Source organism: Dunckerocampus dactyliophorus, chromosome 9 (assembly GCF_027744805.1).
Source record: "Dunckerocampus dactyliophorus isolate RoL2022-P2 chromosome 9, RoL_Ddac_1.1, whole genome shotgun sequence".
Lineage (NCBI taxonomy): Eukaryota > Metazoa > Chordata > Actinopteri > Syngnathiformes > Syngnathidae > Dunckerocampus > Dunckerocampus dactyliophorus.
The window spans coordinates 24,863,948-24,880,014 of record NC_072827.1 but is presented as its reverse complement, the minus strand read 5'-3'; the positions used below and the strand labels follow the sequence as shown (position 1 = coordinate 24,880,014).

General features: G+C 39.1%; 1 protein-coding gene across 1 annotated transcript; it reads right to left on the bottom strand.

The window, feature by feature from the left end:
- Positions 1–229: 229 nt before the first annotated feature.
- On the bottom strand, positions 230–13,412 carry gtpbp8 (GTP binding protein 8 (putative)). Its single transcript, XM_054787904.1, has 8 exons — positions 13,160–13,412; positions 11,444–11,618; positions 11,186–11,339; positions 8,594–8,692; positions 6,460–6,590; positions 4,840–4,939; positions 2,355–2,473; positions 230–741 (listed from the first exon to the last, which is right to left on the bottom strand). The coding sequence occupies exons 2-8, from the start codon at positions 11,611–11,613 to the stop codon at positions 651–653; spliced, it is 864 nt and encodes a 287-aa protein (XP_054643879.1). The 5' UTR covers positions 11,614–11,618; positions 13,160–13,412; the 3' UTR covers positions 230–650.
- Positions 13,413–16,067: the final 2,655 nt, after the last annotated feature.

The following is a 16,067-nucleotide window of genomic DNA, read 5'->3' as shown; positions in this document are numbered from 1 at the left end:
AGAACAGCTTTGCATTTACTTTGGATATGACTTTTTAAAATGCTTTAGCGAAAAAAATTCAGCAATTTTAAGGGGTTGACATCAAAACTTCATTTGTGTATTCAAAATGTAACAGTTGCATTCTGGTAGTCAGTGATAAGTAGGCAATTGTGGTAGCAATGTATTGTATGCCTCTCATTACCCTAAATGCACTGAGACAAATATCTAACTCTATTTATTCTCTAAGAGATGCCTTTATTTTTGCAGCCTTTGCTTTGTAGTTTAAAGTAGTGCAAAAAAAATAGTAGACAATACAGGAACAGTCAGTGGGTTTTTTTACAATATTTTTGAGGATCGCCATAAACAAACGAACCAAGCAGATGTCATTTAAACACACACAGCAGATAAATATACATACTGAGTAATTGCTGAACCACAGAGAAGGGGTAGGCAGGCAAGTAGGCAGCTGGTTCTTTTCAAACATGTTGAACTGTGCCAGTGTAACTATATTTACAAGGTTTCTTTCCAAAACACACATATGAAACACATTACAAAGGTGAACATATCTTCAACTCTGTGCGTTTTTAAAAAGAAGTCTCTCAAGAGAGAATAACTTGAAAGTACCTTGACCAAGACCCAGCCCCACTCTTACAAACACAGCTAATACCTTATCAGTTTTGAGAGGTGTCCGTAAACTGGATTTTTCCCGTCACATGAGCAATGAAGCACCTCAGGAGGTAGATCCCAGAAAACTGAAGAGAGCTGTCACAGGGGGGTAAAAAAAAAAAAGAAAAGATCAAAAAGGTTGGTAAAGTAAATTGTAATTAACCTAAGCAAGTAGTAAAAGGAACATGAAAAAAATAAAAGGATCCCAATGTAGACGCTAATCACTCACTCAGACTGCACTGGTGCTTTATTATGTTATTAGTGGCTCAAACAGACACTTTTTTACATTTTAGTAGACGGTATATGGGTGATTTTCTCCATGAGATCACGGCGATTCACAGTGGGGACAGGCAAGTATTTGACCTCCTGCTGATTTTGTAAGTTTACCCCTTTATATGAATAGTCAAGAATTTTTGTAGCAAATTAATCATGAACAAATTCCAGAAAAAATAATATAAGACAAAGGTTATAAATTAATTAGTATTTGATTGACAGAAATAAGTAATACAATGTCCTGTTATACCCCAAATAGTCACTATTGTTTGTATGTGACTCACACTCTGCATGCCAGTAACATTAACGGGATTTAGGGGGGTAAACTTACCCTCTGTATTTGATGTGTTATTTGGACTCTGTGGCAATTCGAGAAAACCCAAAATATCTTGATTTATGTTCATTAAGTGCATACAAACTCGGACCGCAACGGTGTATGGTATTCTTTGTGGCCCGCCATGAACATACACTCAGCCTGTAATCTTTTGTTGTAACTTTCCGATTGTTATTTTGTCCACCATAGTCTTTCCATCCAGAGAAGAATCCACTTGAAAAGTAGTACTAGTCAGACATGCCCCTAGCCTGGCCTTTGATGCTCACCACTGCCACCTGCTGTTAAAATTCAATTAAACCCAACTGTCTTTTGAGTGACACACGATATATGTGGTTCAACATACTATCAGTACACGCAGCAGATTTGCCTCAATGTCATCCTATTTTCCAAGGATGTCCAAACTTTTTCCACCGAGGGCCACATACAGAAAAATTAAAATATGTGGGTGGGCATTTTGTGCATTAAATATGCTAAAACCAATCTAATGCAGGTCAATATAGTCTAAGCTACCTGAATAAAGCAACATCTTAGCTTTGTGTTATAGCTGACAAAGCAAATTAGTATGATATCTAATCCATCCATTCATCCACCTACCACTTATCTGAGAATATAATATCTAACATATTTTATTAATCATGAATTACAGTGGAATCTCGGTTAGCATGTTTTTCGGTCATTTTTTTCTTTTTTAGTGGGTGTGGTTTATATTCAGGTGCACTCTATAGTCCGGAAAATACGGCACTCTTATTTTTTCTCCTATTTTGGGTATTGCGAGTGTAAAGGTGACTATAGGGGGGTTATTTCATGTGTCAGGAGCTCTTATAATGTTACCATATTTACAAGGTTGTAAACTAGTTTTCTGTGCCCTAACTACAAAAATATTCTTTTTATAAATAACGAATCCTACTTTGCGGAAATTCACTTATCATGGACGGGTCAGGAGCCAATTAACCTTGTACAATTTAAGTATTGTGGTTTAGGATTGATAAATCGTTGAATAAAATTTTTTAAAAAAGAAAGAAAGATTAATTTAATGAAAAGAAACAAAAAACAGGACATCACCACACACAACCTTGAAGTGGGCAAAGAAAAAGACACTAACCTGACCAGAAATGGCTGGGGGAAGCAGCTTGTGGTCTCACTTTTAATGACATCTTGGAAATTCAATAGGTTTGTCAGCAATCGGCCACGACCACATTTATCAATCTTGGTCACCACCATCTGTGAAAACAATGTTTGTCAGATGATAACAAACTATGACAGACTGTATCGAATTGTTTTCTTTTTTTTTGCATTCACCAGGTCTCATTTTGACACCTGCCGGCCATGTAGGAGTACTGCAATTAAATTAACACAAGAAACAAACAACTGGAGTCTGGACAAGGTGTGATTGATCATTTGTATGTATGAAGGGTTGTGTAATCATGATTGATTGATGATTGAAATGTGTAACATGCACTTGTGGGATTGGCAGCACAACTATGTGCATTACACCCATCTAAAATGAGCCAAATCTCCATGGTGTGTGCCAAACTGTCAGCACGGCAAGCATTCACAGCCACCTGTTCACCATCGCCCTCCCTGAACTCGTGGGAAACCTTGCTTCATAAGAGAAATGTTGATTTTTCTATTCAAATGGCAAATGCTGTGTTGTTCAATCAAGAGTGTTTACTTCTTTTATTGCCAACATGTTGCTCAACCTGATCCGGATCTCTGTCTCTCTCTGTCACTATGCTACACTACATATTTATTTTGATGTTCTTTTAAAGACATTTGAGAGACATGAGATGTTGTGTTTTCTAAATGAGTTTAAAATAATGTCACTGTTTGTCAGACACCAAAAAAAAAAGTATCATTGTTGTTGCATTAGTTTTGTTTGCACTCCAATTAAATTCTGCGCAAAATATAAACTATGAAATATATATTTATTAGCATATTAGTATATATATATTTTGGTTTTGTTACACCCTATTGCCGTATCAATATATTATCGTCATTCATGGAATGCGAATCACATTGTATTGTATTGTGAGGTAACCGATGATTCCCAGTCCTACCAACGACAGGAAACATCTGACCTGTGTCCTTACCAAGTATATCTCCACCAAGTACTAAGTCATGTTTTATTTGATGATCAAATACAAGCCAAATACAAAAAAATACAAACTCAAACATCTGCAGGGGATCAAATAATTATTTCTCCCATTGTCTGTAGGTAGGTAGATAGAAGAGGACCATTTAAACTAAAAGATTTAAGTTTTCTTTTTTTCTCCCCAGTAATAGTCCATCTTTCCTAAAAGCGTACTGTCAGAGACTTAATGACGGTTCAAACGTTTAATAGCCTGAGAGCACGAATAATTGACTATAGTGCCTAAAGAATGGGGCCGCTTCATTATACAGTCACAGCGGGGGCCTTTCAGAAAGGGTCGAGAGTTTTTAAATAGCTGAATGAGCACGTTCACCATTAATTCAGTGATGACGTCAGAATCAGAAGAAAAATGACAAAAATGTTGAAGAAGCCTGAATCTGAAGAGCATTGAGAAGAGCATTTCCTCTACCAAATAAAGGAAAAACTATCACATCTTTTTTTCTTTGATAAGAAAGAATCAGCCACAGATTCATTTCTGCCCAATAAATGTGTAAATCGTTTCACGAATGCACACAGAAATATTTTGGAAGTTCTCACTTTGTTCTCTCCCACCAGATCGTAAGGCAAATATGTATCCTGTTCTTTTAGGAAGAAGTGGAGGATGGCCTATTGTGCCAAGACCAAAAGCTGCCATATGAAAGCCAACCACCATTTTTTTGTAGCAGAATATAAATGAAGGACTGCAGCAACATGTAGCCTATTTTGCAGGCCTATTGGCTCCAGCATTCGGACGGCTAACAGTAAAAGTAAAGGCATTACCATGTCCAAGAAGACAGGATGTTTTGAAAATAACAGGAAGTTTGAATAGTATGTCACTACCTACTAGGGGTGACGGCATCCTCAAGGTTCCATATATACCTCGGTATTAAGGCCATGAGTTGGTGCTTTTTTCGGTACAGTAAGGGAACGAATTTCAAAACAGGGTGGTAGAGAGGTTTGAAAGGAAGAGAGAGTTTCTTTGACAGGTGTCAATTTGGAGTAGTGTGGAGTCACACTAAAGGCAGAATGAACCAGATGTCGCTGTAATGAAAATTTTTGGTTTATTCTTGGATATTCTGACTGCATTTTTAGTGGATTCAAAATACAAAGTTTTACATTATGTTTTGCATTTTGTTCCCTGACTGTACCTACAATGAAGCGAAGTACAATCTTAAAACCGGGGAAGGTACCAAAACCATGATGATGGATTAGTGGATGGATTATTATTATTTATTATGTATGTATTATTGAAATGTAAGTGATTTGTTACAGATTTATTGTTATTCTATTTTCTTATAGTTCTCTTAACTATCCTATTTTGCTTTGTTTGGTTTATTTTTAAGTGATTACGTTTATTAGGACACCTTTGCAGAGCTGCTGGAAACGTGAATTTCTCTTGGAGATAAATAAAAGTATCTATCTACTGTCACCCCCCGATTGAATAGGGTGAGTGTCTTACCACATATGGACATCTTGTCTCTTCACACATCTCAAGGGCAATCCGATCAATCCTCTGAAGACCAACGCTGCCATCGACCAACAAGAATGTCCTGACAAGACTGCAAGAAACCAAAGATACAAAGCCGTTGCTCAGAAAATCAGGTGAGTCTTTTGGGCTTGAGGATATTCGGATTTTGGGTAACATTTTGGGATGAACCTAAAAATGCACTATAACCTTGACAGGTGAACTTTCGAATGCACATATCCAACTGTTCAATGTTTCAGTACTTTTACACAACTTGCTGTTCTCTAGCAAGGAGCTGAATGGCAACAGGTGTGTGATCCATGAATCAACCAACACACTTTCACAGAAAGGCAAACAGTATGCCTTACTGTGATGCGACTCCTTCAGTCTCTCTGTATCTCTGTTGCAACCTGCTGATGACACTCTAAGCTCAGTGGCCACTTCCTTCTGTTTGAAGCCTATCAATGCAAAGTATTGTTGGTCAGTTGTTGTTCGGTGTGGTCTTGGTCTCATGATGACAAAATGAGAACAGCATGATGAAAAGGACTGTCATAATATATAATATCAACTCTAATTGAACCAGGACATTTTTTGCTCCAATCATAGATGACACACCTTGGTCATACCGGCCAACCTTGAAGAAACATTATTATTATTTCATGATTAAATATTATTTCTATAAAGTGCCACAGGCTAATAACAATCGAGCTACGGGCCACAAATGGCCCACGTGCCACACTTTGGACACCCTCTTTGTCAGTGTTGGGCATGTAATGTGATGTCAACTCTGTGAGCAACCACAACTTGTGCCGACTATTTAGCTTGTTAGCTTCCTTCGTAGCGAGCAAACAATAATAAGAGAGAGGTGGGTGATATTGCAGCACAGTCATTATTGCAAATGTAAAATGATCCCTCGTTTATTGCGATTCATCGATTCCAGACCTGACCGTGATAACTGAATTTCCGCAAAGTAAGACTCCTTATTTTTTACTGGAATATTTTTGTAGTTAGAGAACAGAGAACATGTTTACAACCTTCTAAATGTGTTTAACATTATTAGAGCCCTCCAGACATAAGTAACATCCTATACTCACCTTTACACTCGTATTACCCAATACAGTAGATATAATCAGAGAAAATATGCCATTTAAGTCATAATAAGACTTGTGCTCGTGTGCTATAAATGTGTTCCCTAGGGGAATTGAGTGGCGGGACAGACAGGAAGTCGGGGGTTCAGAGTCCAGTTTTAGCTTGGCGTGTGTTACAGCTGCAACAGTAGCCTTGGTTGTTATTAGAGATTTTTACTGGAACACTGGACAGTTGTACATGTGCATTGAAAAGTTTAGAGAAGGTCAATTTAAGTTCATCTGTAAAGTTGCAGTGACTTTTAGGTTCATCCTAAAATTTCACCCAAAGGCGGAACATCCCTAACGTTGAACTTGCAAACTCCATGCAATGTCTTCATAGATAAGAAGTGTATTTCAGGGGTTTTCAGGGATAATTCACTTCCCTGATGAGCTGATGCGTACTTTTTTTTGGCTCCTACATCACATATTTAATCCAACATTCAACTCCACACACATATTCTGCCAGTGAGCTTAATCAACATCTTACTTTTTCCTTGAGTAGAGATATGGTTCCACCATATCCACAAAATCTCTGGGTGCTCTGTGTCCATAACCTGGCATATCCACAAGGGTGAAAGCCTTGCCCACTCTGAAGAAGTTCATCTTTTTTGTGTGACCCTGAGATGAAACAAATGTTTACTGTGATTTGATTGTTACTTTTTATAGAACTAGTCAGTCATGATTCATACAAATCATTCATGTCAGGCAGTCTAAATGATATAATGTAAGACATACTTATAGAGTTGATCCCCACTATTTGAGGGGGTTGGTTCCAAAACTGGCAAATGGTGAAAAATATGCGACTGACAAACCCATAAAAAGATACTCTAAACGAGGGGCGCCTGCTCTTATTTCAGCCTGCAAGCTACTTTTAAAATAACTACTAAGTACACTTCACTTACTAACTGTACTACAAAATAAGTCAGGATAATCCACAATGCTGGTTATACAGAACACACCAACCTTTCATTCCTACAATCACAACTATTGTTACATTATTTAATTAATACTGTAATTACAGGTTCTAAGTAGAGCTTAAAAAAGAAGAAATGGGAATGAGACAAAAAAAATTGTTTAAGCAATTTATTGCAAACAAGCATTAAAGTGAAACAGGCTGTTCATCGACCGACCAAAAGTTTAAGACCATAGTTAAAATCCTCTAAAATAAGAATAAAATGTTCAAAAAGGACTCAGTAATGAGCAGCTGTGCGATTCTTGTTAATCACCTGGAAAATTGGTTTGGGCATGCTTGATGAGCGTTTCCAGGAGGCTAGTGGGAATGTTGCTCCAGGTCGTGAAGATGGCTTCACGGAGAGCACCCACTGTCTGGAACTGATGTCCATGTTTGTAAACTTTCCTTGCCATACATCCCCAAATGTTCTCAATTGGATTTAGATCAGGGGACCACACAGGATGGCACAAAAAAAGTGAGGCTAGTGTATTTCTGGAAGAAGTCCTTTGTCAGGCGGCCATTGTGAACTGCAGTGTTGTCATTACCACAGATGAGGGTCCTTCAGTTGTGAAGGTTGCCTCCTGATACATCTCCACATAGCCATCTGCCGTTTGACGTCCCTGCACAACCTGACAACCATTGTTCCAGCGAAGGAAAAAGCACTCCAGATCATGATGGCGCCCCCTCCACTGTGTTGTGTGAAAAACATCTCCGGTGGGATCACCTTGTCATGTCAGTAATGTTGGAAGCCACCAGGACCATCGAGGTTACATTTTTCCTCATCAAAGAATAAAACTTTCTTCTTGCTTTCAATGTCAAATGTTTGGTGCTCTCGTGCAATTTTGTGGTGTTGAAGGAGACGAGGCCTTTAAGACATGTTTTGTTCTTAAACCCCTTCTCTCGTTATTGAACTGCACTCGGCAACAGTAACACCCTTCATTTGGGCGAGGATGGTCCCGTGTCTTGACAGCCAATCGGATCCTCCGACTCAGGGCCGGTGACATTTGTTTGGGGTCTACCACTTGACATTTTTGTTCTATAACACTCAAGATCATTTGAAATGTCTTACTGCGTCCAACCTCTGCAACAATGGCGCGCTGCGAGAGGCTGTGCTTATACAGATCAACAATCCAACCGCCTTCAAAGAGATCATGACAGTGTGAATACCTGACAAAAAATGACATTGAATCCACATTTTTGCCAAGATTTTGGCTTTAAAAGGCTGTGGTCTTAAACATTTGATCAAATCTTGATTTTGTTGTGGCCCTTGAGCCAGATAAATTTCTCGCATTTTTTTCCACTGTTGGTGGGCGGTCTTTGAACATAATCCCTCGGAAGAGCAGGGATCTACTGTATACAGCTTTGCTATTTAACATCGAAAAAACAGATTAACTGTCAATGAATTATTAAGTGTTGAGACCAATTTTAGAAACCTGATTCAATTCTGTCTCTTTTCCGCAGCTGAGGTGATAAGAGTCTCTTTCAAGCGAGGCACCAGAACAGCACAAATATTGATTGCATGAACAACTATTATTTTACACAGCTTGGCTCTACATCAAATAACTGCAGTGTATGTGAGAGACACATGAAAACCTGAAATTTACTATATGTACTGTAGTCTTGTGCTACTGCAACAGCGAGCACATCCATGTCCGTTTGGACTACTCACGGGGGTTTTGGAGATTCTGACTTCCACATTAGGACTCAAGGAGAAGAGTGCTTTGATAAGCGCTGACTTTCCCACATTACTTCGGCCGATGAAACACACCTGGAGATAAACACCAACATCATGCAAATATTAGATAAGCACAGTATTATCCCATATGCTCTGCTACCAAAGTACACACTACATAACCAAAGTGGCATTGCTCGTAGCAAAGCACATTTGTGTGCACCTTCCTTTGTCGGTAAAATGTATAGTTATGCTCTTTTTTTTTTTTTTTTAAATGAAACATCTGCCTTGTTAATTTGTATAGAACCTCAAATGAAGTCCAAAACATTTGTAACGTGTAACGTGGTTGCTGCAGTGGCTGTGACCGCCAAGCCCTTCAGGACACAGCTCTGGCTCATCCATCTCTTAGACACAAAATAGATTGGTGTAAGAGCTTTCTGCCAGTAAGCTATGAATACATCATCGCCTGACCAGTGTAGTGCTGGCACATGGCATGCCAAACAGCCCTAATCAGTAGAACATCTTGTTCTAAAAGCTTCCAGTCAACACCACTGTCAATAAAGTTTTTAATCTATTTCTTTACCCGAGTCATTCAAGACTTACAATACTAACGTGAAAAATGTGAGCCCAAAAAAATATATAATTTTTTTTTTATGTATTGGGGAGAGGGCATTGTGTTGTATTTTAATCTCTATTCATGAATACCAATCAATCTACCTGGTAGGGGTGGGACAAAATCGATATCACAATACTTTGCATTATATATATATATATATATATATATATATATATATATACACATATACACACACACACACACACTGTATATACTGTATATATACACACACACTCACACACACACACACACACACACACACACATATATATATACATATACAAACAATATACACAGACCTGATCTGATCAAAAGCTTAAGAAAAATTGCTGGAATTTTCATTTTGCACACTTGGATCTGAATGAGGTTTTACTGTAAGTAGAGCTACAATATGCAAAAACAAGAAGGGGGAGTGAGACAAAAAGCATTTTGAAAAAGTAATTTATTGAAAACAGCAATTCAACTGAAATAGGTCGTTTATCAGCTGATCAAAAGTATAAGACCATTGCTCCAAAAATCAATTAATCACTTAAAAAATTGGTTTGGGCATTCTTGATGCGAGTGTTCCCAGGAGGCTAGTGGGAACATTGCTCCAAGTGATGTAGATGGCTTCACAAAGGCCATCAACTGTCTGGAACTGATGGTCATTTTTATAAACTTGTCTTGCCATCCATCCCCAAATGTTCTCTCTGGGATTTAAATCAGAGGAACATGCAGGATGGTCCAAAAGAGTGATGTTATTCTCCCTGAAGAAGTGCTTCGTCAAGCAAGCATTGTGAACTGCAGCGTTGCCCTGTTGAAGAACCCAGCTGTTACCACACAGACAAGGGCCCTCAGTCATGAGGGATGCCCGCTGCAACATCTGCACGTAAGCATTCGCCGTTTGACGACCTCACACCACCTAAAGCTCCAGTGTTCCACTGAATGAAAAAGCACCCCGGACCATGATGGACCCCCCTCCACTGTGCCGGGTATAAAACATCTCAGGTGGGATCTCCTTGTCATGCCAGTAACGTTGGAAGCCATCTGGACCGTCAAGGTTACATTTTTTCTCATCAGAGAATAAAACTCTTTTCCACCTTTCAATGTCCCATGTTTGATGCTCTCTGGCAAAGTCTAAACGGGCACTTTTGTGGCGTTGAAGGATACGAGGTCTTTGAATTAGTTGTATAAACCCTTTTCCCGCAGATGCCATCTGATGGTTATTGCGCTGCAGTCGGCACCAGTAAGGGCCTTAATTTGGGTCGAAGACTGCCCTGTGTCTTGATGGACAGCCAATTGGATCCTCCGGGTCAGGGCAGGTGTGATTTTTTTGGGTCTACCACTTGACTTTTTTGTTCCATAAAGCTCAGGATCTTTCAAAAAAATTTAGAATGACTGTCTTACTGTGCCCAACCTCAGCGGCAATGGTACACTGCGAGAGGCCTTGCTTATGCAGCTTGACAATCCGACCACGTTCAAAAAGAGAAAGTTCCTGAACTTTAGCCATCAGGAGGGCATGACAGTGTGAATGCCTGACAGAAAATGAACATTTTGAGCAGATTTTGGCTTTTATAGCCTGTGGTCTTAAACTTTTGATCAGGTGATAAACAACCTATTTCAGTTTTTTTGGGGTTTAAATTACAAGTTCCAAATGTTTTTGGTCTCACTCCCCCTTCTTGCTTTTGCATATTGTAGCTCTACTTAAAACCTCATTCCCACGATAGACCGGCAAAGTCCCCAACATCGGTGACCCCTGGTGTAAGGTGTAGAAGAGCTTATAGGATATAGGACATCACAGTTTCTACCACTTGAAACATCTACTATTAACACAAATAACTGTGTGAATATAACAGTGCACTACTTGCAATCCAACAGTTAACTGAACGCAAGAGCAATCTTACAAAGCAGCACTGGACATGTTGCAGATAAGACAAGAACCTTCATGGATGACAAGTTAAGGGTTTGCAGTGTGCCCAAAGCGTTCGACTGACCTCCGGTTGTTTAAGCGTAGGTGCGTGGTCCATCCTCTCAGCTGACACATAGTAATCAATCTTATGAGATGGTGAAGGACAGAAGAGCTTCTCAGCTTTTAGAATGTCCTCGACAGATGGATGGAAAAGCTGGAACTGTGTTCTATCCACAGAGCTGAAAGTGTATTTAAAACATAAACAGTACCTTGTTTCTTACAGTATGTTATCTTAACAGTTTAAAACCAAGCAAAGAATGAAGTTCTACACAATCAACAATACCTGTCCATGTAGGCGTCAACATCAGTAAAGGGGTAAAGCAAGCTTTTGACTTTATTTGAGGGTAGAGTTCTGGCTTCTTGCAGCGAGGCCAACTTGTGAACTCTCTGGTGAGAGGAAACCCACGGTGGAGCCCCGGGCCGAAGCCACAAGTGCCATCGCACACAAAGCATGTTCCCTTGAAGGTCAAAGGTGGGTGAAGTGAATGGTAAAAGGACACAAACAGATATTACTTACTATTTACTTAACTCAACTTACAAAATACCAGAGTATTTAATTTCATTGACTATTGTTAAATGGTTACACTACAGCAGTGGTTCCCAAACTTTTTATAGTCGCGTACCCCTTTAGACATATGACTTTAAGCCCTACTGCTGCACACTTAACATAAACCATTTTTACATGTCATTAAATTGAAATATTAAACATGATTAATTAGTTAATTAATTGGATGGTAAGTAATTGTGGTTCAAAATTTTTTATCGTGCATGGCCAAATTTTGATAAAAGTTTTACATGACCACTGATAAATAGATACTATGTGAATTTCTCTTGGAGATGAATAAAGTATTTAAGTATTCGTGCTAGATATCTTTTATTTCAGCCGGATGTTGGGATCCTTCCCTTTGAATGGGTTGAACTGGAGCGTCACTTTTGTCCACACGCTAAATGACTTAAATCCGCATATTCATTTGATGCCAAATTGAAAGGGAAAGTTGAATAAACGATAAAGCAGTATCAAAAGTACAAAAATACAATACATACAAGCAGCGATAAAACCTCATTTTCAGGCGTATCTCCACTCTCTCATCCTGACACGCACATATATTGACAGGTTTTCACAGTGCGGGGATTGGAACACCAACATAAATTAAACCTTCAAGATTAAACACTCTTAATACACAACACAATCATCAAACGTATTTATTTATACAACTCCCACAGAACAATGAAGAACTCCATGCCATACCGCCTTCCTTCTTTCTGCTATGATTTGCGCTATGTGCTATGAGGCCTTCAGGTGCACTCGTAATTGTGAGTGTCACGCGCGAATTTTTATTGACGTACCACCACTGACAAGTGGCCTACCCATAGGGATACATGTACCCCACTTTGGGAACGTGGGCATTACAGTAATTTCACTGCATTTTTTTCATTAGGGTTGCATATACAGCATATGTATCCTACCATAATTCTTGTAGCACGACTATTTTAACTGAGACAGAATGTAAAAAAATAATACAAATCCAGCAAGAAACATCAAATAGAGTAAATACTGTCAATGAAATTGTATTGGATTGAAGGAAATTAGTATTTCATTCCCTACCAACTAGCAAACATGCTGACCCCCACAGACTAGTCGTGTCCATGCAATACACAAGTCCCGATTTGTCGTAATCTCAGTGCTGACCTGGTTTTCTCCACCAAGTCCCTCGCCACGTTTGGCATTGGTATAGAATACCTATTTCGTTATTTATGTCTATGCGCTTGCAGCTTTTTTATTTGAAGCATTTCCCTTTGCATGTGTTTTTTTTAGTTTGTGAGTGTTGTTTTGGGCCATTCTGTGTGTGGAGCGTTGGACTTTGCTGCGCGTTTGCCTTTGACGGCCACCGTAATTTATAACTCACGATACAATGGCATGACAGAATACTATCAAAATTATTGATTCCTCACCCGTGTTACACAATACATGAAAATATGACACTAAAATTTGGCTTACCCTGAGGTCACAACTGCTTAAAAACTCCTGTCGCCTCCATCATGGGTGCAGCGCTCAAATAAATCCTTCTGAAACAACTTCCGTTCAAAATATGTTCCGTATATAATGTTTTCGTCTTGGCTGCATCACAATGGCAGTTTGAGTTGCTTTCGCGGACTTCCCCTAAACAGTTGCACTCGAGGGAATCTCCGCCGCCATCATAAGTGTCCTTCCCTTTCTCCGAAAAGCTGAAGTGAACTTGGTGAGATCTACCCTTAGAGTGCTGAGGGAGCGAGTCAACATCGATGGTCACTGTGAGAGCCCACAATGCGCTCGCAGTGGTGCAAGAAGAATATGTCCATGGGGTGGTGCATAAAAACCCATAATGACAACGAAAGTAAAAATAAATATTTTTAAACAATAATATTCATTTGAAACAAACGACCCAATTTTGGAAATTAAAACTAAACGGAAAAAAGCAAACATAGTACTATACAAATAAGGCTTATTATTAAATAATAAACTAGAGAAGCACTTGACCTCTGCCATAGATCGCCCCATATTGTGATTCACACCAAAATAATAATGCTACATTTTTTTGGATTAGTCTTTGATATGTTTTTGAACATGTTGGAAACATGTCCTGTATTTTTTTTCCCAAGTGCTCTAACCATTTCTTGTGGAGTTATATACACAAATGCCGAAAATGGTCCTATCTCGCAATGTTAATGTTAACAAATCCTGGATCTCGACGGTGATCCGGATCATCCCCAAAATGTAATCAGTTCTTCCATATCCCATTTCAATTCCTGAAAATTTCATCCAAATCCATTTTCAAGTAATTTTGAACACAAACAGACAAACAAACAAACACAGGCAAAAACTTAATTGTAATTGGGCAAACCAAATCAATATTCAAATCATTATTGACCAAGACGTTTAACTGTCTAATTGGAGTCTTCATCCATGTAGAAGATTTGGAAGACGCAACAGTACCATTGCTGGTGGGAGATATTTATATTTACACGATTAAAGGCACACTTTTATGTGGAGAACGCCAAACAAATGTAGGCGGTTGCAGTGATTTAAATAAGCTTCTGGAAAGCTGGAGTTTATATTAAATATATTTTTTCTTACTCTCAATAGTTTTCTGATAATATTTCATAGTATGTTACCAGCACAATTTATTTTGAGTGGACAGAGAGCCACTGAAATCGCCGTCTGACTGGGGCTGACAGACTCTTAGAACAATAAATCCCTAGATGAAATCTTTAAACCTTAAAAAGCAGCATGTTTTCAAGAGGCACTTGTGTAAGAAAAGCGACACAGAAAAATATATGGCAGGCGAGACAGATGATGGCGCAGCAAATAGGAAAAGATAAGAGGGGGGAGCGATGGGTGCTTTCATGACTCCATCACCCCATCCTTCACCGAGAGCTGGAGGATCAAATGCCAGAACAATCAATCATTCGCCAAGCAGACATCTATAGCACAGACCATGATGACATTTACCTCCCCAGTGTTCATATCAATAGAATAAAAAGACATAAAAAATACATAAAATGGATTGTCCCAAAACAACCTGCAGACCCACGCCTCTCGTCGGCATCACCATTTCTTCTTTCTAGCAGTGATGTCGTGCTACGGTTTTTGGTTTCTATTTATCTCCTGCTGCAATTCTTTCATTGCGTGTGATTGAGCGTTCAACAGACAACGCACAAGCCGCAATGATGCTCAAAGAAAAGAAATCGGCTTAAAACCGACCAGTCACGCACCACCGCACATTCAACCAATGAGGCTGGAATTTGACACTGAATTATCACAGACGCTGACCTTCATGACATTTTCAAGATTAATTCAACCACTGTTTCTTAACCATAGGCTGTGAGCGCCACGTGTAGGGCCACAAAAAGCTTTCAGTTTTGTATCTGAAGGCTGTGGGACCACATACATCAGGGGTGTCCAAAGTGCGAGCCTCGCCGGTGATTTCTATCATTCATCAGCTCACGGGAGGAGTGATAGCGATTCATTAATTGACTTTTCTTTTAGCTTGTCTTTATTACGTGAATGAATGTACTGTCGAGTGAGTGAGTGTGCTATGTTTTTGACATGATGAAGTATTTTCAGTCCTGCTATTAATTTCTATTAAGAAGTTCCCATCAACTGTCCTTCCGGGACCTCCCTTAAAGGATGGCAGAAAGACCTTTGGACGTTTCTTTAAAGCACAACAAGACAATGAGGAGTCTAATAATAGTAGTATCATAATTAGAGCTGTAACAATTAATGGATTAATTGATGGTTAATCGATTACCCAATGAATCAACAACTATTTTGGTAATCGATTAATCGTGTAGCTACAGTATGTGCTCGGAGCCCATGACACGCTAATCGCCGAGGTAGTGACTCCAGAAGAGGCAGATAGTCTGCCGCTGCAGCTGACTGTACACGCACCACTCAGAACAATACGTGCTTTCATTTTCACATTTCCAAATACCAGAAAATCTCCCAAAATAAGTCACCAAAAGGCGCCAGATTTAGCGCAAAAATCGGCAAGTTGGCAACACAGGGCTGCACATAACATGGGAAGCAATTCAGAGATGCAGAATACATGAAAGAATTGTTTCTAAAAATATCAGCGCATCTGTTCTGCAAATTAAAAAATAAACAGAAAATTATTCAGAAAATGAAAGAATGCCTCTCTTTGCAAGGACAGTCGAGGACAGGACCAATAGAATGGTTATTGATGACAACTCAGCACATAAACGGTATTGAGCAAACAACACTGATGTGCAGATATGTGAACTTTTAATCTTAAAGTTGTCTACATTTTTTTTATTTTACACAAATATGGGAACCACTTAGTAAGACTTACAGAGTTAAGTGTTTATATTAGTTCACAGTAGGCCTACACATGTAGGTGCACTTCTGT